This window comes from Chiloscyllium punctatum, chromosome 9 (genome assembly GCF_047496795.1).
Source record: "Chiloscyllium punctatum isolate Juve2018m chromosome 9, sChiPun1.3, whole genome shotgun sequence".
NCBI classification, from domain to species: domain Eukaryota; kingdom Metazoa; phylum Chordata; class Chondrichthyes; order Orectolobiformes; family Hemiscylliidae; genus Chiloscyllium; species Chiloscyllium punctatum.
In genome coordinates this window covers 49,354,815-49,380,380 of record NC_092747.1, presented here as the reverse complement: position 1 = coordinate 49,380,380, position 25,566 = coordinate 49,354,815, and the positions used below count along the sequence as shown (strand labels likewise).

General features: G+C 41.6%; 1 protein-coding gene across 2 annotated transcripts in view; it reads right to left on the bottom strand.

Annotated features, from left to right (window-relative positions):
- The window catches only part of LOC140481379 (solute carrier family 35 member F2-like), a 71,151-nt gene that overhangs the window by 31,277 nt on the left and 14,308 nt on the right, over positions 1-25,566 (bottom strand). The window contains exons 2-5 of one of the 2 annotated variants that reach the window (XM_072577475.1): positions 23,547-23,643; positions 22,034-22,209; positions 21,785-21,912; positions 11,763-11,922 (exon numbers count right to left, since the gene is read on the bottom strand). In XM_072577475.1, the coding sequence (XP_072433576.1) occupies positions 11,763-11,922; positions 21,785-21,912; positions 22,034-22,209; positions 23,547-23,548 (466 nt within the window). In that variant the 5' untranslated portion in view covers positions 23,549-23,643. The remainder of the gene's footprint in view (positions 1-11,762; positions 11,923-21,784; positions 21,913-22,033; positions 22,210-23,546; positions 23,644-25,566) is intronic. The other variant, XM_072577474.1, reaches the window with a different exon arrangement.

The window sequence follows — 25,566 nt, the reverse complement described above, 5'->3', positions numbered from 1 at the left end:
CTCCTACGTACCCCCACGAAAAAAGTCCCAGCCTTTCTTTATAACTCAAACCTTCCATTCCTGGCAAAATTCTGATAAAGTTCTTCTGAACCCTCTCCAGCTTAATAATATCCTTCCTACAACTGGGCAATCAGAACTGGACATGGTATTCTAGAAAAGGCCTCACCATGTCTGTACAATCTCAACATGACTTCCCAACTCCTATACTCAGGACTTCAATCAAAACCACATATGTTTTTCTAAATTAGCAAGCCTGAACTCTCTTAAGTTAGTTATCAATTAGAGTCTTCTCATTGATGTATTTGAATAAGGCGGCTGATTGGAAGAATGGTTCCAAAGATATCAACATTGATCTCTGCAGCCCTGGTTAATAACACCTGCAAGATTTAAAAACAGAGCTAAACTCAATTCAGATATGGCCAAAATCATGAGATAGTAGAAGCAAATATTGATACTTTAAATTGGGCTTTAAATACCTGGCTGGATCACAGTAATCTCGTAGTGTAATTCTATTAGATTGTTCAAGGTAATTGATGGAAACTCTATGCTACATAACATTTCTAGCATAGACTAGAAAGAACTGAAGGAGGTGGTCTGATCACATGCCAGGCCAGATAGGGCACTGCAATGACTTTTAAGATGTCACATGCATTCGAAGAAGCCATGTTCACCTAAATCCTAGAGCCAACCCTAGAACTATGTTTTTTGCATAGGTGCACAATGCAATGCCTGAGACATTGTCCTCTGCATTACTGCAACTATCATGGTTGGAATTGTTCAGAATTCTTCCCTGCAATGTTAAAAATAAACCATTTGGATAAAGTGATGAAAAACATTTCCTAGGCTATAAATTTATATGTGTTTATTGTAGCTTAACAGCATATGATCTATGCCTCATCCATCATATTCTAGTGCTTTTGTTACTAATTTCCCTGTTCAAGTACTTAACATTCAATTGAATTAAGGTGGCCCTGTATCTCTTTGTGCTGGCCTTGAGAGAATGTTTAAAATGGTTCCTGCACATCTGTTGCTGTGTTCATTGTCTAGTCCTGCTCACTTTCTGGAATATGTACTGACAGTTAAGGAATAGGCTGAAAGTGATGCTATGTGTGTCTTAAGTTAAAAATCACACAACATCAGGTTATAGTCCAACAGGTTTAATTGGAAGCACTAGCTTTCGGAGTGCTGCTCCTTCATCAGGTCGCCTTGTTGGACTATAACCTGGTGAGGTGTGATTTGTTTTGACTTTGTACACCCTAGTTCCAACACCAGCATCTCCAAATCATGTCTATGTGTCTTAGCAGTCATTAGCATTCATACATGATGCAGTCTATAGCAAGTAACTCCCTTGAGCAGAAGGCCTTTTGTTCCTGAAATGTTTACCACAGCTGTAGAATTCTACAGTGAAGCCATGCTGTAAGTGGCTTGCAATTGCAAAGGGCAACATTCACAGATATAGTGATGGGGCTCCACCTTCACTAGCAGACCTTCAGAGATCTTACACATAGTATCAGATGACTCCCAAATGTTAACCTCTTATACCAACATTCTTCTCCTTGAATAATTTGCATGCAGTTGTAGGCAATCTGTTACAGTTTGAATGGAAACGTTTTGGGTGGTTATACACATAAATTTACGATAGCAAGAATTGAATAGCTTTGGTTTCTTACATTTTCAGATGCCTTTTATTCATCTGTTTCTTTGAGTGTTGCAAGGTACTACTGGCTTTCTCAATTGTCACCATTTCCTTTGGAGACTGCTTTCCAGAAGAAAAGTGATGTGAACTGCTGAGCAGACCAATTTGTCTTGGTGCATCTGTTCAACAGTTCTCATGCGGCAGCTATACAATGTTTCAACAGGTGCAGATTCATCACTATTCAGTGTACACTTCTTTTAATTTTGCAGCAAGGAAACATTAGGCTGCAGTCCTTGAAATTCCTGTGTTTGCACAGAGAATATCAATTATGGTCAAAGATTTGTGTTTGGTCTCTTAGTATTCCTTCTAAATGTTCAGCATTGTCTGTGGGCTGATAAAAATTATATGCGTGAATACTAAGTATGAAGCCACATTTCAAATGTCTTTTTGGCAGCCTAATTCCAACAGGGCATTGGTTTATCACAATATAAGAAAGCAAGATAAAGGATGAAGATTGACTCAATTGTACTCAATCCAGCACACCAATCAAGAAAAATCATCTATATTAATTTAGAGTGAAATATTCACAATGCCTGTACAATATGGTCAATGTCAAGAAATTTAAGGAATGATAATGAAAAGATGAGACTTCTAGTGACAAGAAAGATGTTGGTCAGATTTTCGCTGAGTGTTTCAGTGACTAGTTAAAAGCATTGCTAGTAATTCCATACATTTGTATCTGATTACTAGCTAATCTCATGTCATTTCTATACAGGTACCTCCCAAGAGCTAATGAGAAACTAGTTAACATCAATTCCCAACCCGTCATTGGCATCTTAGTTAGCCCTCCATTTTAGCTATCATTCCCAAATGCCTCAGAGCTGCTCCATAAGTAGCAATTACCCCCATTCTCTGTCCACAGATGTTAGCACCAGCAAAACACTGGCATTGCCACATCACCATGGCATATTTCAGACTAACGTAATACAATTTAGCACTTCATTACTGCACTTTGGAGCTCATTGACCCCTTACATTGTAATGCTCTTGCCAGGATGCTTTGTGTGAAGGGACAAACACCTCAGACATCTGAACAGGTCACTTGTCAGGGCTTTTACCAGCACTCAGTCACTTTGCGCTTATTTGGACACTCATAGAATCTCTGCCTTACCAATTTGTACATAGAATATAGAAAAGTACAACACAGTACAGGCCCTTTCACTCTCGATGTTGTGCCAACCTCTTATTCTAAGATCAGACTAGCCAACATATCCTTCATTGCACTATCTTCCATATGCCTATCCAAGTGTCACTGAAATATCACTCATCTTTCTGACTCTACTACCACTGCTGGCAGTGCATTCCTTTGATGTAACAGCCCTGTTTACTTCAATCAACATTAACCTGCCCAAGGAAACATTGACTACACTATTAGAAGACCCAAAGACACATACACCAAACACCACTAACTTCATCAACAAGGAGATTATCATCAAGCATGTGGACCTATGCCTTACCACCCACTTCACCTTCAACAACAAAACATATAGACAAACCAACGGAACACCCATGGGATCTTTGATATCAGGGTTCTTAGCAGAGACAGTAATGCAGAGACTTGAGCAAACAGCTCTGCCAGCCATCCAACACAAACTCTGGATCCGCAAGATGACATCTTTGTATTCATTAAATGAAGCAAGTTAGAGGAAGCCTTCAAAACCATCAATAATACCCTTACTGGCATAAAATTCACTAAAGAGGAGGAAAACAACAACAACAAACATTCCCAGATGTCACAGTAGGACGAACAGCCAATGGGGAACACCCGCACCAACCAATCCAACCGCCCCGTGGCTGAACACTTTAACTCCCCCTCCCACTCCGCCAAAGACACGCAGGTTCTTGGCCTTCTCCATCGCCAGACCATGGCAACGTGACGCCTGGAGGAAGAGCGCCTCATCTTTCACCTAGGAACCCTCCAACCACAAGGGATGAATGCAGATTTCTCCAGCTTCCTCATTTCCCCTCCCCCCACCTTATCTCAGTCCCAACCCTCAGACTCAGCACAGCCTTCTTGACCTGCAATCTTCTTCCCGTCCTCTCCGCCCCCGCCCCCACTCCGGCCTACCACCCTCACCCTAACCTCCTTCCACCTATCGCATTCCCAACACCCCTCCCCCAAGTCCCTTCTCCCTACCTTTTATCTTAGCCTGCTTGGCACACCTTCCTTATTCCTGAAGAAGGGCCTATGCCCGAAACGTCGATTCTCCTGTTCCTTGGATGCTGCCTGACCTGCTGCGCTTTTCCAGCAACATGTTTTTCAGCAATGTCCTGTTACAACCTACAACAGCCCTCTACACTATCCACAACTCCACCAACCTGCGTGTCATCGACAAACTTACTAACTCACCTTTTCACTTCCTCATTCAAGTCATTTATAAAAATAACAAGGAGCAGAGGTCCCACAGCTGGTCCCTGCGGAACAGCACTGGACATCGAGCTCCAGGCTGAATGTTTTCCATCTACGACCACCAATAGGCCAGCCAATTCTGTATCAAGACAGCCAGATTTCCCTGCATGTCATGCCTTCTTACTTTCTGAATGAGCCCACCATTAGGAACCTTATGGAATGCCTTGCTAAAATCTATGTAAACCACATCCACTGCTTTACCTTCATCAACATTTTTTGTCACATCCTCAAAGCATTCAATAAGATTTGTGAGGCATGACCTGTCGCTCACAAAGCCATACTGACTATCTCTAATCAAATTATGGTGTTCCAAGTAATCATAAATCCTCTTTCTCAGAATCCTCTGCAAATCTTTGCCCACCACTAACATAAGACTGACTGGTCTGTAATTCCCAGGATTATCCCTATTCCCTTTCTTGAACAAGGGAATAACTATTGTCACCCTCTAATAATCTGGCACTACTCCAGTGGACAGTGAGGGCGCAAAGATCATCACCAAAGGGGCAGCAATCTCTTCCCTCGCTTCCTATAGTATCCTTGGGTATATCCCGTCTGGCCCAGGGGATTTATTTATCCTTATGTTTTTCAAAGTTTTCAGCACATCCTCCTTCCTAACATCAACCTGTTCTAGCATATCAGTCTGTTTCACACTGTCCTCAGAAATGTCAAGGTCCCTCTCAGTACTGAATACAGAACTTACAGGTTCACAGTAGCTTCGTCTTGAAACTAGGCAAGTTTTCATGATTGAACAGTCAAAGGGGTGGACATGTTGCTGCACTGCACCATGCTATGTCATATGCCAGCAGCTGACACAGCAAACATACTGCATGTGCTTCAAAGAAATGGCCATATCTGAAAGCCTAAGGGGAGAATTCTTTCATTGAGTCAAGGATGAGCTGTGGCCACTCAGGTACTGCCAAGCTCAATCAAGAGCATCATCTAATCTCAGTTCAGGGCACTGGTCACAGTCAGTTGGACACTTGATACAAACAGGATCAGTGTCCTTCAAGTGTGGAAATTGGCATGGTTAGTCCTTGAGATCATGAGCAAACAATCTGAAGGTTGCTGGCAAGTCAATCGAGGAGTTGCTCAAAAATCAGACAGGAGGCTGAGCCATCCTCAGTCAGGGATGTCTTCCCAAATCAGTATGGGGTTGTGTTACTATTAGTAATGTGTATTTGGATAGTAATCACCAAGGGGAGTTATCACGAGAAGTGCACACGGTCAGGGCAAGTAGGAAACTCAAGTGTGAAGCTAGTTCACTGGAAAGCAGAGGAAGCGATGACTTTAGAAGAAGGGCAACTCCAGGGGTAAAGGTGGGAGCCAAGTAATATAGGAGGGCTGAGGAATATTTTAAAAAACATTTTCTCATGGGTGGCCAGCATTAAGTGCCTGCTGTAGTTCCTTCCCAGTAAAATTCACCTTAACTATCGAGGTAGGCTAACAGAGTGGTGATTTAATCTTTAGAGAAGTCTTGACTTTAAGAAGAAAGGAGAAGTTTGTCTCTCTGTTAACAGTTTAAACAGATTAGTGAGGACCAGAGATTATAATTTTACGGTGCATTAAGCAAGATCTGTGTTAAGTACCAGGATGTTGATCTTTTTCTAGAATCAAAGATCACAACGCAATATAGCACTGGAGGCAATTCAGTACACAGGGGCTTGTGCTAGCTGTCTCACAAAACAATGCTGTCAGTCCCAGTGCCCTTGCGTTCCCCATTTCACTACAGTCCCTTCTTTTTCAAGTGTTTACCTGATTCTCTTCCAAAACTACACATTATGCTGTATTCACAATGCTATCAACAGTCGATTTTTTTAATTTAAACCTCTTGATGCATAAGATAGTTTAACTTAACATCGCCTCTGGTTCTTCCACCAATCATTTTATACTGGTGCCATTTCATCATTGAACCTTCAGCCATTTATACTATCTGAAACCTTCGTGATTTCATCAATCTATTCATTGCAGATGTATTTTATCTATGCCAGAATCGGTAGGAATGTCTTTGTCTAAGACATTTTTTGTCTTTGTTAACACAATTTGTTGACACGAAGTCCTGTATTCACACTAATGATAACATGGGAACACCATCACCAGCAGGTCCCGCTCCCAGTCACATATCAACCTGATTTGGAAGCATTTCACTGTTCCTTCATTGTTTGGTCAAAATCCTGAAATTCCCACCTTAACAGTCCAATGGGTGCATCAACACCAAATGGACTATAGTGACTCAAAGATCGCATGGTGGATCAGTGGTCAGCACTGCTGCCTCATAGCACCAGGAGTCCAAGTTCAGTTCCAGCCTAAGGCTGATTGTATGGAGTTTGCACATTCTTCTTATGTCTGTGCAGGCTTCCTCTGGGTGTTTCAGTTTCTTCCCATGATCCAAAGAGGTTAGGTGGATTGGCCATGTTAAATTGACCATAGTGTTCAGGGATGCAGAGGTGGATTAGCTGTGGGATGCTTTTCAGAGGGTTGGTGTGGACTCAGTGGGGAAAACAGCCTGCTTCCACTTGGGATTCTTTTGAAGAAGGTAGTTGACTGCACCTTCTCAATTGTAACAGAGGATGATAACAAATGCTGACCTTGCCAATGATTTTCACATCCCACAAAATAATTTTTTCAAACAACTACAAAAGTTTCTCTTAGCTACAAGGAGATCTAGCAGTCTAGCCTATAACTAGCCCATAACCTATAACTAATTCCTCATCCCTGGAACTATCCTATTATATTACTAGGCTGGGTATGCGAGGGGATGGGATGGGGGTTCAGTGACCTTCTGGGGACGACAGAGGAAAGATAGATGTTCCACCAATAGCAAGGAGTTTGTCACTTGGGCACACTGGTACAAGCAAAGTGCTGATTTTGACAATTACCCCTACGTGTGGCCACTGGATTTCCTGAGATTTGTAAAACCCAGCTTTCAAGAGTTAACTTGAATCTATTAATAATGAGACTCTCAAGCTTATTATATTCAAAGCTCCAAGCCAATTCTTTAGTGTAGATTAGACTCCTGCTTTGTTAATCTGTCCTGCCACCTTGCAAAGGACTTACACAAAAGCAGTTCCAGGTCTCTCTGACCTTTTGGGCTGTTTTATTTTATGTGTACAGTCTTGCATTTCTCCCATCAAAATGTATTACTTCACACTTCCCTGCACTGAATTTTGCCTGCCTTCTGTCCATCCATTCCATCAACTTATCTATTCTTCACATCGATCACTTCCTCTTCCCTGTTTACTGCAATTGCAAAGATTTGTGTCATGTGTAGGTTTAAAATTTGTGCTCTTGACTCTACACCAAGTTTTTGTTAAATATCAAAAAATAGCAACAGTCATCATAATGAGTCAGTGTATAGCTCCTTCATGTGTGAAAATTTGGCTGTCTGGCCAAATGTTGTCTGAACTCCATCTACCGGTTTGCTGACAACACCATCATTGTAGGCTGGATATCGAACAATGATGAGACAGAATACAGGAAAAGGTTAGAGTGTTCGTAGGTGTGGTGTAAAGATAACAATCTCTCCCACAATGTCAGCAAAACTAAAGAGCTGATCAACTTCAGGAAGCAAGGAGGAGGGCATACTCCTATCTACATCAATGGAGCGGAGATGGAAATTGTCAAGAACTTCAAGTTCCTAGGCGTAACAATTACCAACAATCTGTCCTGGTCCACCCATGTAGATGCAACAGTCAAGAAGGCACAACACCTCTTCTTCCTCATGAGACTAAAAAAGTTCAACATATCCATAAGGATTCTCACCAACTTTTATAGATGTACCACATTTTATCTGGATGCATCATGGCTTTGTACAGCTTCTGGTCTGCCCAGGACTGTAAGAAACTACAGAGAGTTATAAATACAGCCCAGTCCATCACAGAAGCCAACCTTCCATCTATTGACTCCATCTACACTTCTCACTACCTCAGAAAAGCAGCCAACATAATCAAAGGCCCCTCCCACCCTCTCAATCTCTTCCAACGTCTTCCGTTGGGCAGAAGATACGAAAGCTTAAATATATATACCAACAGGTTCAAGACCAGCTTCTGCCCCGCTGTTATTAGACTTCTGAGTGGACCTCTCAAATTCCTAATCTAATATTGATTTTGCTTTTTGTGCACCTTCTTTGCAGATGTAACTTTGTTCTATCACCTTATGATCTTTGTACTGTACGATCTGCCAGTAATGTATGAAAATCCTAGGTACATGCGACAATAATATATCAAATCAAATCAGAACAGTCATTCACAACAACACTCTTTTCTATCCTTTTAATTTAGATACTGCCTCTTTTAATCCATGGGTTTTAATCTGCTAATAAGCCTAATATGTGTCTTTTTATATACACAAATGAACTACAGAAACAAAAGAGAAATTGTAGGAAAAAGTCAGCACATTTGGGCAGCATCTTTGGTTTTGAGTCCAGTGACCTTTCACAGATGCTGCCAGATGCTGAGATTTTCCAGGAATTTCTGTTTTCATTTCTGATTTACTTCATCTGCAGCTCTTTTGTTTTTTTTTACGCAAATGCACAACACTGGCACTGTGCACTTTTACAGTTGAGTAATCTTAAAAGGTAATCAAATTAGGCAAGTCAAAATTGACTTAAAACAGTCCATGCTGGCTCTCCTTTATTGGCTCATTTTTGTCTAAGTGGCTTTTCATTTTCTTCCATATTATTGCTTCTGAAAGTTTCCCCACCATCAAATTGATTGGCCTATAATTGCTAGGTTTATTTCTCTTCCTGAGAAAGGGGGTGGCATTTTCAATCCTCCAATTCTCTGTCATGACCCCTGTATCTGACATGGATTGGAAGACTATTGCCAGTACCCCTGCAATTTCAACCATGCGTCCCTCGACTAGGATGCATCTCACCTGGATCAGATGCTGTACCTACTCTGAATACAGCCTGCCTTGCTCATACATCCTTTTATGTTTGACAGAGTCAGAGATATACAGCATGGAAACAGACCCTTCCATCCAACTCTGCATACCGACCAGATATCCTAACCCAAACTAGTCCCATTTGCCAGCATTTGGCCCATATGCCTCTAAATCCTTCCTATTCATGCACCCATCCAGATGCCTTTTAAATGTTGTAATTGTTCCAGCCTCCACCACTTCCTCTGGCAGCTCATTCCATATACACACCACTCTCTGCATGAAAAAGTTGTGTCTCAGGTCTGTTTTAAATGTTTCCCCTCTCACCTTAAAGCTACACCCTCTAGTTCTGAATTCCCCCACCCCAGGAAAAAGACCTTGTCTATTTACCCTCTTCAATTAAGTTTATGTTCAGTCCATGCCCCTCATGATTTTATAAACCTCTGTAAGGTCACTCCTCAGCCTCCGACGCTCCAGTGAAAACAGCCCCAGTCTATTCAGCCTCTCCCTATAGTTCAAACCCTCCAACCCTGGCAATATCCTTGTAAGGGTGGCACAGTGGCTCAGTGGCAAGCACTGCTGCCTCACAGTAACAGAGTCCCCGGTTCAATTCCTGCCTTGAGCGACTGTCTGCGCAAAGTTTGCACATTCTCCCCATGTCTGTGTGGGATTCCTCCTACGGTCCAAAGATGGGCAAGTGAATTGGCCATGCTGAAATTACCCATAGTGTTAGGTGCATCATTCAGAGGGAAGTGAGTTATTCTTTGGAAGGTCAGTGTGGACTTGCTGGGCTGAAGGGCCTGTTTCCACACTGTAGGGAATTTTAAATAAATCTTTTCTGAACCTTTTCAAGTTTCACAGCATTTGGGCCGAAGGGCCTGTTTCTACACTGTAAGGAGGGAGACCAGAATTGCACACTGTAAATCAAAAGTGGCCTAACCAATGTCCTGTATATGTGGTATACTTGAATTGCCAGAAGCATTTAATAACGTGTCATATCAAAGGTTACTAAACAAGTGAAACCAAAAGAGAAAATGCTGGAAAATCTCAGCAGGTCTGGCAGCATCTGTAAGCAGAGAAAAGAGCTGACATTTCGAGTCTAACTGACCCTTTGTCAAGAGCAAATGGTGTACAGGGTATACAGGGTATACCACACATATTAGCATGAATTAAGGATTGGTTAGCAAACAGGAAGTTTAGAGTTGAGGGATAAATGGATCTTTTTAAGGTTGCCGGGCTATCACTAGTGGAGTGTTAAAGGAATCAGTAGTGGATGTCAAATGTTGACAATCTATATCAATGATATGCAGGGACTGAATGCATGGACATGGATCATAGTAAGATGAGTCAGGGGCATGTCAACTTTGAGGAGGAGAAGGTGTTAGGTGTCTTGAAACAATAAGATAGATAGTTCCCCAGGGCTTGATGGGATCTGAGGATATTGAAGGAGGCAAAGGAGAAGATTGTAGGGGTCTTGACAGAGATCTTTGTATACTCTTTAGGCACAGGCAGGGTCTCAGAAAATTGGAGAAGAGCCAATGGTGTTACTTTGTTTAAGCAGGGTTTATTAGGGATAGTCAGCAGACTTTGTGTAGGGAGGTTTCATCTTGCAAACTTGATTGAGTTTTTGAGGAAGTGATGAAGATGATTGATGAGGATTTGGGTCGTTTAAAGGAGATATACAAGGCAGTTTCTTTTATAAAGGGGAAGGTAGGTACCTGGAATGTGCTGCCACTGGGAGGTGGTAGAAGCAGATACGTTGACAAAGTTTAAGAGGTCAGTAACCTGGCAACCTTATTTACTGTATCATTGGAAAAGTTCTCTTCCTTAGCAAACCCACCATTGATACAGGACTTTTTCCTCCACCAATATGCTTAGTTTAGTCACTGTTCGGTCCCATGGGTGCCATAGCAACCCTTTACTGTTAGTATGAGTAAAAGTCTCTTTTTTTTTATTTTAGCCATCAATCTGTTCTCATTTTATCCCTTTGCCCCTCCTATTTCCTCTTTCGATTCTCCTTTGTACTTCTGATATTCAGCCTGATATATGAAGTTGACATCTGTCAATTGCCAAGCAGAGATCAGGAACAGGACCCCAGCAGTTACTGCTGAACTCCTTCAAATGTTAATGGGACCTATTTCTGACTGGAGTAGAAATCACTTCTTATAAAAGGTAGGTATTCATATCTAGAATAATCTCCTGGACTAGTCTGAAAGGAATTATCCAGTATTTGCTTCTATCAATTGACCTGGGTTTTTATCTGTTTTCCGGTAGTCTGGAGTTAATTTGATGTGATTGACAGGATATCCTGATGAAGGGCTTTTGCCCAAAACATTGATTTTCCTGCTCCTTAGATGCTGCCTGACCTGCTGTGCTTTTCCAGTACCATTCTAATCTTGACTCTAATCTCCAGCATCTGCAGTCCCCACTTCTGCCTAGCGTATCATAGTTATTGGCACAGGATTGATTAATGAAAGAGTCTTTTCCTGCGTGTCAGTATATGTGAGTACTCCCCGAAAGCTGCTGGATAACAATTACCCCAGTTGAAAATAATGTAGATATTGTGAAGTTTAGGAAAAAAAACCTCAGTTTTCTTAGAAGAGTAATTAAGTTCAATAGAGTTAATGATCAAGTATATTATACAGCACTTCTGTGCTGAATGTCCTTTTCTCATTCTATGCTTTGTTAAAGCTCATGCAGCACTCTGAAGGCATTGATTGTTAAAAACATTTCATACAATTCCAAATCCAGCCAGGTCTCCAGCACCAATGAGTCTTACCTAATCCTTCTTGTTTTGATGCTAGTACATCCGCACCCACCATAATTCCGACTCCCAATAAGCACATTAAAACGGCCACAAAATGGATGATTTTATATCTCGATCGCAAGATAAACCAGGATAGGAGCATCACCACAGGAATGACAAAGCAATCTAGGAGCTGAAAATGTACAAACACATCTTAACATTTAATTCATTTATATTTACCTGCAGTGTGAGTAGTCTGGAAATTGATCAGAGGCTAACAGGAAAATACACAAACAAAGCTCTTAACCCTGCCCCTCCCACTTCCTCTTCCAAAAATGCCTTCTGCCTGAGGCAGCTAGCACCAATGGTTGCCTCAAGAAAACTAATGCTAAGCACCATCAAATGAAAGGAAGATTAGTACTTACCTTAATAACCTGACTCCCAGTCTCGAGATTTGGGCGGCACGGTGGCACAGTGGTTAGCACTGCTGCCTCACAGCGCCAGAGACCTGGGTTCAATTCCCACCTCAGGCGACTGACTGTGTGGAGTTTGCACATTCTCCCCGTGTCTGCATGGGTTTCCTCCGGGTGCTCCGGTTTCCTCCCACAGTCCAAAGATGTGCAGATCAGGTGAATTGGCCATGCTAAATTGCCCGTAGTGTTAGGTAAGTGGTAGATGTAGGGGTATGGGTGGGTTGCGCTTCGGCGGGGCGGTGTGGACTTGTTGGGCCGAAGGGCCTGTTTCCACACTGTAAGTAATCTAATCTAATCTAATCTAATCTCAGAATTTACTCATAACTCCATCCTCAAGGACCTCTCCCCACTCCAATCAAATTCCCAAAGACCAAACCTCCAAACACCTTCAACAATGCTCCCAACTCCTCAAAAATACTGCTGATCTCTGCACTGTCCCCAAACCTGAGCACACTCCAAGGTTACCAACAATGCTGCAAACCCATAGCTCATTATTTTCTGACCTCTTAGTATCCCCCAATGCACATAAGTTCCAGACATTCCACTATCAGATATGTGCAACCTTACCCAATCACTCAAGTGAATATTGACCTGAGTCTGCAGACTTCCACCACTACACATTTGACATTGTAACAACACACAATGCTCAAAGTCACAGCTCCTAGCACTTCCCAATGCAAGTATGGACTGTTAAAGTAGGCAACCAAAAGTAGGCACTGGAATTCTGGCCAGTTGTTTTAATCTTTTTTACTCATATATTCTTTCAAGTACTTTTTGAGTCGCATTAAAATTATACTCAAACCAATGGTAAGAATTATTAATTGCTCAAATTGGTAATGGAAGGGCATAACATTTCTTCGTTTTGTTTCATAATCTCTAGCAACTTCAAATTTAATGAACAGTGCAGAAGTGAAAAATGCTTTATTGCAAAGAAGGCTTTTCCTGCGAGTTGCATGTTTACCAGTTTTCTATCAGGTTTATCTGGTGTAAGTATTGGCCAATGTAAATCATTTTCTTTGTGAGAATCATATGGTGGTTTTGGGTTTCCACTCATGAAGGAACATAAGGCTCAGGACAATTACTATCATTTTCGATATTTGCCTGTTTTAAAAATAGGAACAAAACAGACCCCACCACCAGGGATATATTTCCCTCCCCACCCCTTTCCGCCTTCCGCAAAGACCGTTCCCTCCACGACCACCTGGTCAGGTCCACGCCCCCCTACAACCCACCCTCTAATCCTGGCACTTTCCCCTGCCACCGCAGGAACTGTAAAACCTGTGCCCACACCTCCTCCCTCACCTCTATCCAAGGCCCTAAAGGAGCCTTCCACATCCATCAAAGTTTTACTTGCACATCCACTAATATCATTTATTGTATCCGTTGCTCCCAATGCGGTCTCCTCTACATTGGGGAGACTGGGCACCTCCTAGCAGAGCGCTTTAGGGAACATCTCCGGGACACGCGCACCAATCAACCACACCGCCCCGTGGCCCAACATTTCAACTCCCCCTCCCACTCTGCCGAGGACATGGAGGTCCTGGGCCTCCTTCACCGCCGCTCCCTCACCACCAGACGCCTGGAGGAAGAACGCCTCATCTTCCACCTCGGAACACTTCAACCCCAGGGCATCAATGTGGACTTCAACAGTTTCCACATTTCCCCTTCCCCCACCTCACCCTAGTTCTAAACTTCCAGCTCAGTAACTGTCCCCTTGACTTGTCCGGACTTGTCCTACCTGCCTATCTTCTTTTCCACCTATCCACTCCACCCTCTCCTCCTTGACCTATCACCTTCATCCCCTCCCCCACTCACCCGTTGTACTCTATGATACTTTCTCCCCACCCCCACCCTCCTCTAGCTTATCTCTCCACACTTCAGGCTCACTGCCTTTATTCCTGATGAAGGGCTTTTGCCCGAAACGTCAATTTTGAAGCTACTTGGATGCTGCCTGAACCATTGTGCTCTTCCAGCACCACTAATCCAGAACAATATTTCACTGTTCAGTATGGCTAAAATAAGGAGATATGATTGTCTAATACAGGCATGTTCATTTTGACATCCTATCTGTGTTTTTATTCAAAGCTCAAGAAACCACTTCAAGACTTGTAAACAACAATTTAGTGGCTTACAGCTCTATGGCTCTATGACTCTAAGAGTACAAAGGGATCTTGATCAGCTGGGACAATGGGCTGAGGGATGGCAGATGGACTTTAATTTAGATAACTGCAAGGTTTCATGTATTGGTAAGACAAACCAGGGCAGGGCTTACAGTTGATGGTAGGACCATGGGGAGTATTGTCGAAGAGAGACCGAGGGGTTCAGATACATAATTCCTTGAAAGCAGCCTCACAGATAGATAGGGCGGTGAAGAAGGCATTTAGCACTCTTGCCTTCATTGGGCATTGATTCTAAGAGTTGGGTCATCATGTTGTGGCTGTACAGGACATTGTTGAGGAACCTTTGGGATTACTGTTACAAAACTGTTACAGTCCCTGCTAAAGGAGGGACATTATTAAATTGGAAAGGGTACAGTAAAGATTTACAAAGAATCTACTAGGACTGAAGGGTTTGAGTTATAAGGAGAGGCTGGATAGGCTGACACTATTTTCCCTGGAGCATAAGAGGTTAAGTGGTGACCTTATAGAGGTTTTTAAAACCATGAAGGGCCTAGAGAAGGTGAATACCAAAGGTCTTTTCCGTTGGGTGGGTGAGTTCAAAACCAGAGGGCATAGTTTTAAGGTGAGAGGGGAAAAATTTGAGAGGGACCTGAGAGGCAACCTTTTCACACAGACGGTGATGTGTATTTAGAATGAACTGCCAGAGGAAGAGGTAGATGCTGGTACAGTTGCAATATTTAAAAGACATTTGGACAAGTACATGGATAGGAAAGGTCTAGAGAAATATGGGCCAAGAAGAGGCAAATGGGACTAGTTTAGTTTTGGAAACCTGGTTGACATGGATACGTTGGACTGAGGGTCTATCTCCATGTGCTATGGCTCTATGGCTCTATGACTCTATGACCATGTCCTAAAGTGCTTAATAGAAGCATTATGGAACAAAATATTATATAAAGACATATAACCTGATCGTGAGTCAGATGATACAAACTTTGCTCAGAGAAGTAGGTCTGAAAGAATGTCTTAAAGGGCAAGTTAGATGGAGAGGCAGGGAGGTGCAATGAAAGAATTCTACAGCTACCAAGATTACATTTAAGAAGCTCAAGATATCAATAATTAGTTAAAAGTAGATATCTTTGAGGGTTGTGGAACTGAAGGCAATTACAAGATGGGTGGGGGTGGGGAGGCTGTGGAGGAGCTTGGAAAGGAGAATGAGATGTTTAAAACCAAGACATTTTTTGATTGATATCCGATGTAGATATCAATGAGTACAGGGATGATAAGTGAACAGGAATTATTGTAAGTTAAGACACAGGCAGCAATGTCAATGGAGGATAGAATGTGAAAGACAAGCTAGGATTCCATTCGAGCAATGAAGTTAACAAAGGCATGACCAAGGTTTCAGCAGAGATAAGCTGAGACAGGAGTTGTCATGATACGTTGTGGAGGTTTTGTGTAGTCTTGTGATGGTGTGATTATCATTGGTCAATTTTGGCACCAAAATTGCAAATAGACTGCTTTATTCTCAGACTTCTGTCAGAGAGAGGAAGAGAATCAGTAAACTAGGAGCAAAGTTTGAAGCAGACACCGAAAATAATAACTTCAATCTTCTCAATATTTAATTGGAGAGATTTTTGCTTAGTGTTAGATCACCAACAATGGAAAGGTTAAAAGAAATGAAGGAGTAGCAAAGCTGGTGATAGATTATGCTGTAACTTCAGATGATACCATTAAGGAGCAGCATGTAGACAATAAAGAGTAAGGAATCAAGGCTCAATCCTCATGGAATATCAGAGGTAACAGTGCAGGTGCAGTAAGAGAAGTCGTAGCAAGTGATACCCTGACTAAGATTATATATATAAGAATGGAATTAGTTGAGCGTGGTTTCACCTAGCTGAATGACAGTGAAGACGCATTGGAGGAAACTGCTGCAGTCGACCATCTCAAAGGTCGCTAACAGCTTGAGAAAGTTGAGAAGGAACAGTTTATCTTTGTCACAATAACAAACAAAATACAAAAACAAGTATCATTTTCTCACTTAGATAAGAGTAATTTGAATTCCAAGGCAGGGGCAGGAACCTGATTGGTGGAAATATAGAGTTACAGTCAAGATATACACAGATTTGAACAATGCATTCAACTTTGAAAAGCAAATGGGTGTCAGAGATGAGACAGGAATTTGCAAGGACAGGCATACTAACATCAATGTTCTTGAAGCAGCCAATAGCACTGGCATCAAGTCCATGCATAACCGAAACCAACTCCACTGGAACGCCCATGTGCTTAGGGTTCCTGAGTTTGACTACAAAAGCAAATCTTCTTCATCCAGTTTAAGGAAAGCACTCAAACAAGACGAGGACAAAGGAAGTGTTTCAAAGAGCCCCTGAAAGTTTCTTTCAAGAATTGCAACATAGATCTCATCACAAGGTAGACTGATGTTCAGAAGAAACTGAAATGGAGGAAGCTCTTGTAAGAAGGGACTCAATTTTTCAAGAACACCTGTCAGCAAGAAGATGTACCGAAACCGAACCAGAGAAAGGAATGCCAACTATTTAGAGGCCAAAAACCACTTCCACTCCCTGAAAACATCTGTCAAATGTATGGTTTGAGGATCACACTCAGCAGCCATGCAATGACCCACAGAATCTACGATTAGTGACACAGAATGTCCAAGGTGGACAATCCTACTAATTAGTGAGTGATTGTCAAAGACTGATGAATGGACATTTTGGAGGATGATGCACTGTCCACAAGGTCAGCAGTTGGAGGGATTGAATAGGAAGAAAGTCTATCATCCAGCTAGTGCACATTGTGACAAGGTTGATGAGGATGTAGAATAAGACAATTAATGTTGCTGCTCGCAGTTAGCCTCCACTAGGTGCCTCAATGTACCTTTCAGGGAATTCTGAGAAAGTCGCAAAAGGAAGATGTAGGTTTATCCAAGCAGTGTCCAAAATAGAATGGTGACAAGACAACAGGAATGTTGAATTTTGAAGGGTTGGAGTCGGGAATAGAAAAGACAGAGAACCTGAGAGTGGACAAGTGAAAGGAGAATTTTTGATAGAAAAATGTAATTGGAGCTCTTGGAGAAAAAGCAACAAAATAGAGAATAACCATAGAAATATAGTGATAGGTTTGGGTTCAGAGCATCAGCCAGAACATATATGCAATTGAATGCATGGATAGCTCAAGTCACAGAGTCTTGGCTTCATAAACAACTGATACATAAAATCAAATACAAGAAGCAGGAAAATAATGAAAAGGGTCTGGCAGCTGATATAAAAGAGAATTTAAAAGTCTTTTATTGGAATATAAATTTTTTAAAAAGTAAGAGAATGTTTGGGGCCAAAAAGGAGATCTGTACATGTAGGTAGTAGACATAGCTGAGGAACTAAGTGAGTGCATTATGTCTATCTTTATCAGGAAACAAGATGTTGCTGAATTCATAGTGAAAGAGAGGTCATTGAGACATTAGACAAACTAAAGTTGATAAAGAGGAGTTGTTAGAAAAACTGGCTAGATAAAGTTGCTAGGTCACCAAGATTGATATGCATCAAAACTTGCTGTGGGAAATCAGGGATGAAATTGCAGAGATACTGCTTATAAACTTCCACAATTCCTCTTCAATCATGGCTTGTGCCAGAGCACTGAAGAATTGAAAATATTAAACCATTATTTAAAAAGGTCGTAGGAATAAACTATCTTGGTTGTCAGAAGGCTTTTAGAAATAAAAATCCAAGAAAAAATTTAACAGTCATTTATATAAGCATGGACTGATCAAGGCAAGCCAGCACCTGCAAGGATTAAAGGCAAATCAAATTTAACTATCCTGAATGAGGTTATTAATGAGGCAATTGAGGGTGTTCATGAGAACTAATGCAGTTGATGGACTTTGAACAGTATTCGATAAACTATCACATAATAGAGTTGCCAGAAATGTTGAAGCTGAATGGAATAAAAAGGGCAATGTCAGCATGAATGCAAAGTTGGCTGACTGATAGTGAATAGTAGTGAACATTATTTTTCAGACTGGAGGAATGGATACAGTGTGATTCCCCAGAGACAGGTGCTAGGAGCTTGGCTTATTTTCTGGTGCATATTAATGTCTAAACTTGGGTACGTGGCAGCATTTCAAAATTTGCAGATGACAAAAAAAAACTTGGAAATATTGTGAACTGTGAGAAAGCTGGTGATAGATGGCATAGACAGGATGGTTGAACGGGCAGACAGGTGGAGGCAAATTGAATTTGATGCAGAGCTGTTTGGAGTGATACGTTTTGGTAGCAAGAAAGAGGAAAGACAATATAAAAACAAAGGATTCAATTTGAAAGGAATCATAGGAGCAGAAAAATTGGGAGAGGGTAGAATATACATACACAAATTGTTCAAGGTGGCAGGAGAAGTTGAGCAAGTTTAAAAAAAGCGTACAGCATCCTGAGTTTTTAAAATGTATACACTGTATAGAAACAAGGAAGTTATGATGAACTTTTAAAAAACATTGGCTTGGCATCAACAGGAGTTTGCATCCAATTCTGGGTATCACATTTTAGGAAACATTAGACTGGATGCAGAAAAGATCTGTGAAAATGGTTCCAAGGATTTCAGTTACGTGGGGTTGTAACAGCTGAGCTGTTCTCCTTAGAGCAGTGAAGGTTGAGGAGTTTGGATAGAGCTACTCAAACTATTAGGAATCGATTCAATATGAGGAAACCTTTTCCATTTGCTGGTTCAAGAAGCAGAGGACACTGTGTAAGATGAATGGTGAAAGAAACAACATCCTCATGAGAAAAAATAATGTTTGTAATGCAGTAAAAGTTAGAATCTGGCAAGCACTGTCTGAGATTGAATCTGCCTCCCCCACAATCAGGATTTCAAAAGCAACTGGATAACTACCTGGAGAGGAAAGCTTCACAGGAAAAAAGGGAAAAGGCTATGGAATGTGACTGGACAATTTGCTTTAGCAGATTTGGGCTACACAACCTTCTCTGGCATACTAGCCTTCCATGATCCTAGCTACTGGTTTAATTTATCAGTGCATGCACGATAGGGTTCTGAAACACACAAGAGAGAAAAATTACAGAGACAATCCCTGCTCAGTAATTACTTTGCTGATCTCATCCAGGACAACAAAAGTAACATTCTAACACAATAGAAGCGGAAACAATACACCTGATCTTGCACACATGGCTGCTCTCTAATAATCCTATATCTCCTGTATGTTATAGATAGTTTTTGAAAATTGGATTTCAAAACCGGTATTAGTTACTTTAGTGGAGGGTTTACTTTTAAAATAGAACAAAGTCAGTCCCCTATGAATCATAGAATCTTTGGATTGTAGGAGGAAACTCATGCAGACATGGGTAAGAATGTATAAACTTCACACAGATAGACACCTGAAGGTGGAACTGAACCCACATCCCTAGCACTGTAAGACAGCAGTGCTAAGCACTGAGCCACCATGCCATCCTTGATATTACTGTGGTGGTTTCTGATTAGTGGGTAAATGTTGAAGGCCGTTAGTTTGTTTTCAGTCAAGAATAATTGAGAATTTATTTTAGTTTAGAAATCCCTAAGATTAAAACTTTTTAGGTTGGTTTAAAGGAGACCTGGTTGGTGTCAGAAGCAAGTGTAAATTCTCTCCTTATAAGTCTGATGTGAGATGCTGGAGGTGATTTGGAAGAGACAAGTTCAAGCAAAATATTTGTCTTCCTTAACCTCCCAGGAAGAATCCTCAGTGAAATCATGCTAAACCTGAAACAATTTTTGAGTAGCAGAACTAAGGAAGTGAACATGTTGATATCACCAATAATACCAACACTGACAGTGAATGAAAAGGCCAAACCAATCATGAGTTGAAATAAAACGTTTGTATGCTTCAGCACAAATCTCCAGGTGGATTGAGAATGAAAGTATAAACCAGCTGACAACTTGAAGGTGTAATGCATACAACTCCATGGAAGTCACCACTGGGAATGAGCAACCAATGTTCAATGTTTCAAGATGCTGTGAAGAAAAAACTGCTTCTTTGTGCAGAAAAACGTCCTCCATGAAATCCAGGACAACAAAGGTCCTCCAGTTTCAAGGGACCTACACACGTCAGACTTAGGAAGGGAGTCAAAAAACAATAGTCTTCCACTCAGCAAACTACCAGTATTCCAATTCTGAAGAGAATGTGTTCCAGAGAATGGTGAAACTATCAATTCACCTGAAATTTAAATTCAAATTCTGGGCTGGGGAGGGAGGATAGTAAACGTAATTACATGCACAAATTTTTAACATTAACAATGAGCATAAAAGCTTGCAGGAGACATTACGTAAGGATCTGAAAGGGTTCATCTCGAGGATTACCATAAGCACCACCCATTATGATGAGATTTGTACTCTTGTGCAAAACAGCTTAAGATCTCAATGGAGTGAGATCTAACATGTCGTCCTCCTCAAAGTCTCTGTACCAATGTTCGTCGCATCGTTGTCATCCGTAACTAGTTGCTATAACTAGATGCTATAAACACTGTCTTATTAACTACAAAAAACTCTTCTAGTTAGACCAGAACATAGTTTTCCTTTGGACCGTACTAGACCCATCAGACACTTAACTCGGATGGTGGCGGCAACTTTCATCATGAGCAGCCGCTCTATCAGTGAAGTGACCTGGCATGGCTTGCCCATGCAATATTGGTGAGACCTTGTCTGGAGTACTATGTAAAGTTTAAGTCTACTTATTATCAAAATAATATAATTGCCTGAGAAGCAGTTCTGAGAGAGTTCACACATCTCATTCTAGGATGAAGGCCTTATCTTTTGAAGTCTACACTCATTGGAGCTTAGAATAATGAGTTGACCTGAAACATATTCAATCTAAGGGACAACCGAGTGGGGGATACTTGTAGCATATTTCCTCTTGTAGGGAAGACTAGGACCAGGATCATTACTTAAGAATAAGACATTTCCCTTTTAAGACAGAGATGAAGACTTCTTTTTCTTCATAAGTCATTAGTATATGGAATTCTCAGCCTCAAAAAGGAATGGAGGTTATGGATATCAAATATATTCAATGCTGAAGTGGATAGATGTTTGTTTGGCAAGGGAATCAAAAGTTATGGGGGCAGACAGAAAAGTGGAGATGAAACCATAAACAAAATCAGCCATGTTCTTATTGAATGGTGGTGTAGGCTTGAAGGACCAAATGTCTACAGCTGCCTGTAACTCTTATGTTCCTACGTAAGATGTCTTTCACCAGTGAAATCTCCTGCTGCCAAGAGTCAAACCAAAATGTTGTCCAGTTGGGTGAGGTGCAAATGAATGCTGTGACTCATGGAACCATACCTGACCTGAATTGAGAATTACAACAGAACTTATGAAATTGAGAGTAAGAATTAGTTGTTTGCTAAATGTTTCCCATCTACTCATTGGAAAATACTGGTGATAACTGTGTTAGTGGTGCATAAGATTCAGCACGTACCTGAACACTTGTTAAGGTGGTATACTGGTAAGCTTTGACTACCAAGTAATTTGCTTCAACATCAATTAATCCCAGCAGAAGATACTTCCACCACTTTGTCTTCAGTATTTGTAATAAACTGCCATTACCTAATTCAAAGTAAAATTGAGTTATCACTTCAGTTTTGGCCACAGTTGTTTTCATGTAGTACTGTATATTAAGCTAATTCTAAGCATTTCAAACAGATCCTTGCTTTTGTTCGCCACATACCCTGTCTGAATGCCAATATTCCCACGTAAACCAGGCACAATAGAGAGTAGTTGATAAAACTCTGAAGTATTGGGGTGTTCACAGCAAAGTCATCTGCCAAATATTGACTGCTGATTGCAGTTCCACACAATAACATGGATAATCCTTGACCAAGGAATAATACCTTTAAAAGATTCCTAAAATAGATCAAGAATTCAAGTTAGTACACAAACATTGCCACCTCACATGAAAACTGATTATTGAAGGGAAGAAAATTAATTCAAGCAAGTTAAATCATACCCTCAATTTGACAGGAGGAGTTAAAAGGTATTGAAACAATCTTAAAGGTATTGAAAGTCGCTCTGATTGGTCTTATTTTTATTTATTTGTCAGTGGGATTTGCATGTCACTGGATAGGCTAGCATTTATTGCACAACCCTAATTGCTCAGAGGACAGTTAAGAGTCAATCACATTGATGTGACTTAGATTTACATGTGGGCTATACCAGGTAAGGATTTTGCTTTTATTCATTCAGGAAATGTGGGTTTTGCTGGTTGGGAAACCACCTCTTGCCCATCACTAATAATTATACTTGAATGTGGTGATGAGCTGCCTTCTGACTTTTTTTTATTGTCGGTATACCCATAATGCTAATATTAAAGGAGTTCCAAGTTTTTGACCCAGTGACAGTTAAAGGAATGGAATCTTTGGAGCACCAGGAACCTGGATTCGATTCCAGCCTCGGACAACTGTCTGTGTGAAGTTTGCACATTCTCCCTGTGTCTGCATAGGTTTCCTCCAGGTGCTCCAGTTTCCTCCCACAGTTCAAAGGTGTGCAGGTTAGGTGAATTGGCCATGCTAAATTGCCCACAGTGTTCAGGAATGTGTAGGTCAGTTGCAATGGTCAGGGAAAATGTCGAGTGATAGAGTAGGGGAATGGATCTTGTGAGATACCCTTCAGAGGGTTTGTGTGGATTTGTTGGGCCAAATGGCCTGTTTCCACACTGTAGGGGATTCTATGATTCTATATTTCCTTGTCAGGATGGTGAGTGACTTGGAGAGGTACCTACAGGTACATCTATCTACTCTTGTCCTTCTAAATAATATTGGCCGTGGGTTTGGAAGGAGCTGTCGAAGGAACCTTGGTGAATTTCAGTGGCGCCCCTTAAAGATGGTACACTTTGCTGCTACTGAGCATCAGTGATGGGGGAGTGACATTTGTGGATATCCTATAAATCAAATGGGCTGTTTCATGTTGAATGGTGTCAAACTTCTCGAGTATTGCTAGAGCTGCATTCATCCAGACAAATGGGAATTTGTCCATAATCCCCTTGATTTCTATCTCTTAGATGGTGGACAGCCTTCTGGGAGTAAGTAGTGAGTTACATGTTGCAAGATTTCTACTCTCTGATCTGTTCTTGTAGCCACAGTATTTAAACAGTTATTCCAGTTCACTTTCAGAATGGAAGATGATCCTTCCCTAAAAAACATTACTGAACCAGATAGATGTTTATAACAATCAACATCGTTTACATGATCACCGATAAGCAAGCTTTTTTTATTCCAGACTTCTGTTGAATTCAAATTTCACCATCTGCCATGCTTCAATCCCATGTCCCCAGAAGATTACCTTGGGGTAAAAGAAAAATACTGTGAATACTGGAGATGTAAAACAAACACAAAAAATGCGAGAGAAACTCAACAGGTCAGGCAGCATTTGTGAAGAGAGGAACAGAGCTAATGTTTTGAGTCCAGTATAACCCTTCTTCAGAACAGAGCCTGGGGTGGATTACTAGTGCTGTGAAATTACTATTTCATCGCCATCTCCCTCAAAGTGAACAAGTTAGACATTTTTGAAATTCACTGTTACTTTGCTCCTCTCAAGGAAGTTTCTTCCATATTAAAAAAAATCAGCAAATCTCTGGACTTTTGTCCTTTTTGTACATAATTTGTTTGTGAATTGTTGGTCATTTGACTAGGAATACGTGCATTAGGAGCCGGAGTAAACTATTCAGATCTACTGCGAATCCTCTTGCAAGGATGCCTGCCTTGAAGAAGTTTTCCTCCTCTCTCTACAAGAATCTCAGGGAGTCCCTCTCCCACTGCAACTCCCAGGTACTCTATGCTACTCTCTTCCCACCCCCACCCTCCTCTAGCTTATCTCTCCATGCTTCAGGCTCACTGCCTTTATTCCTGATGAAGGGCTTTTGCCCGAAACGTTGATTTCGCTGCTCGTTGGATGCTGCCTGAACTGCTGTGCTCTTCCAGCACCACTAATCCAGTATTTGATTTTCAGCATCTGCAGTCATTGTTTTTACCTTATTCAGTCCCTTGAGCCTGCATTGCCATTTGAAATGATTGTTGTGGTCTCCGCTCTACTCTATTGACATCATGTGACCGTTGACAGATGATCTCATAACTTTGAGGTAAGTTATGTATTAAATTATTGGGATTGAACAGTTCAAAGAGAACAAGAAGCATAAAATATAAGTGGGAGATAAACCAACCTACAACAGTGTAAGAAAAAAAGTGAGTTACATCGGAAAGCAGATTTCTAAATTGCTGTATAGGAGCTGATCAATGCCTTACTCAAAAGATCAGTCAGAGGGATCTAGTAGCATTCCCCAAGGTACAAGGTCATTGACTACACCAATGTGGCCACTAAGGCTCCACCAAACCAATAACAAGAAGTATTTCCATTCCAACCAGAGTCCATCAATGGAAGTGGCTCCTTTAGATGAGTACCTGGGTCCTGGAAGCAATTGCAATGCCTACATAGTACACATAGTGCCAGAACTATTCCAATCTATACTCCACTCACCACCCCAAGTTTGGGTCAATAGGGATAAGACCATAAGCCCCACAAGACAGAGGAGCAGAAATTAGGCCATTCAGCCCATCGGGTTTGCTGCAGCATTCAATCATGGTTGACAGGTTTTTCAAGGTCAAAACGTGTGGCGCGAGTAAAGCACAGTCAGTCAGGCAGCATCCGAGGAGTACGACAGTTGGCATTTCAAGCTAAGCTCTTCATCAGGATTATAGGCAGGGCGGGGCAATGGGGCTGAGAGATAAATGGGAGGGGATGGGGCTGGGGGCAAGGTAGGTAGAAATGTGATAGTTAGATGAAAATGGGGGGTGATGGTGACAGGTCGGAGCAGAGGGTGGAACAGATAGGTGGGAAGGAAGATGGACAGGTAGGACAGCTCAAGAGGGCGGTGCCAAGTTGGAGGGTTGGATCGTGGATAAGGTGGCAGGAGGAGAGATGAGGAAACTGATGAAATCGACATTGATTCCGTGTGGTTGGAGGGTCCCAAGGCGGAAGATGAGGTGTTCTTCCTCAAGTCGTCAGATGGCTTGGATTTGGCAGTGGAGGAGGCCCCCAAGTCTTGCAGGTCCTTGGCGGAGTGGGGGGAGGGGAGTTGACGTGGTTGACTACAGGACGGTGGGGTTGTTTAGTGCACATGTCCCAAAGATGATCTCTGAAACATTTCGCAAGTTGACATCCTGTATCTCCTGCATCTGCAGTCTTCACTTTCTCCTGATAGGTTTTGCA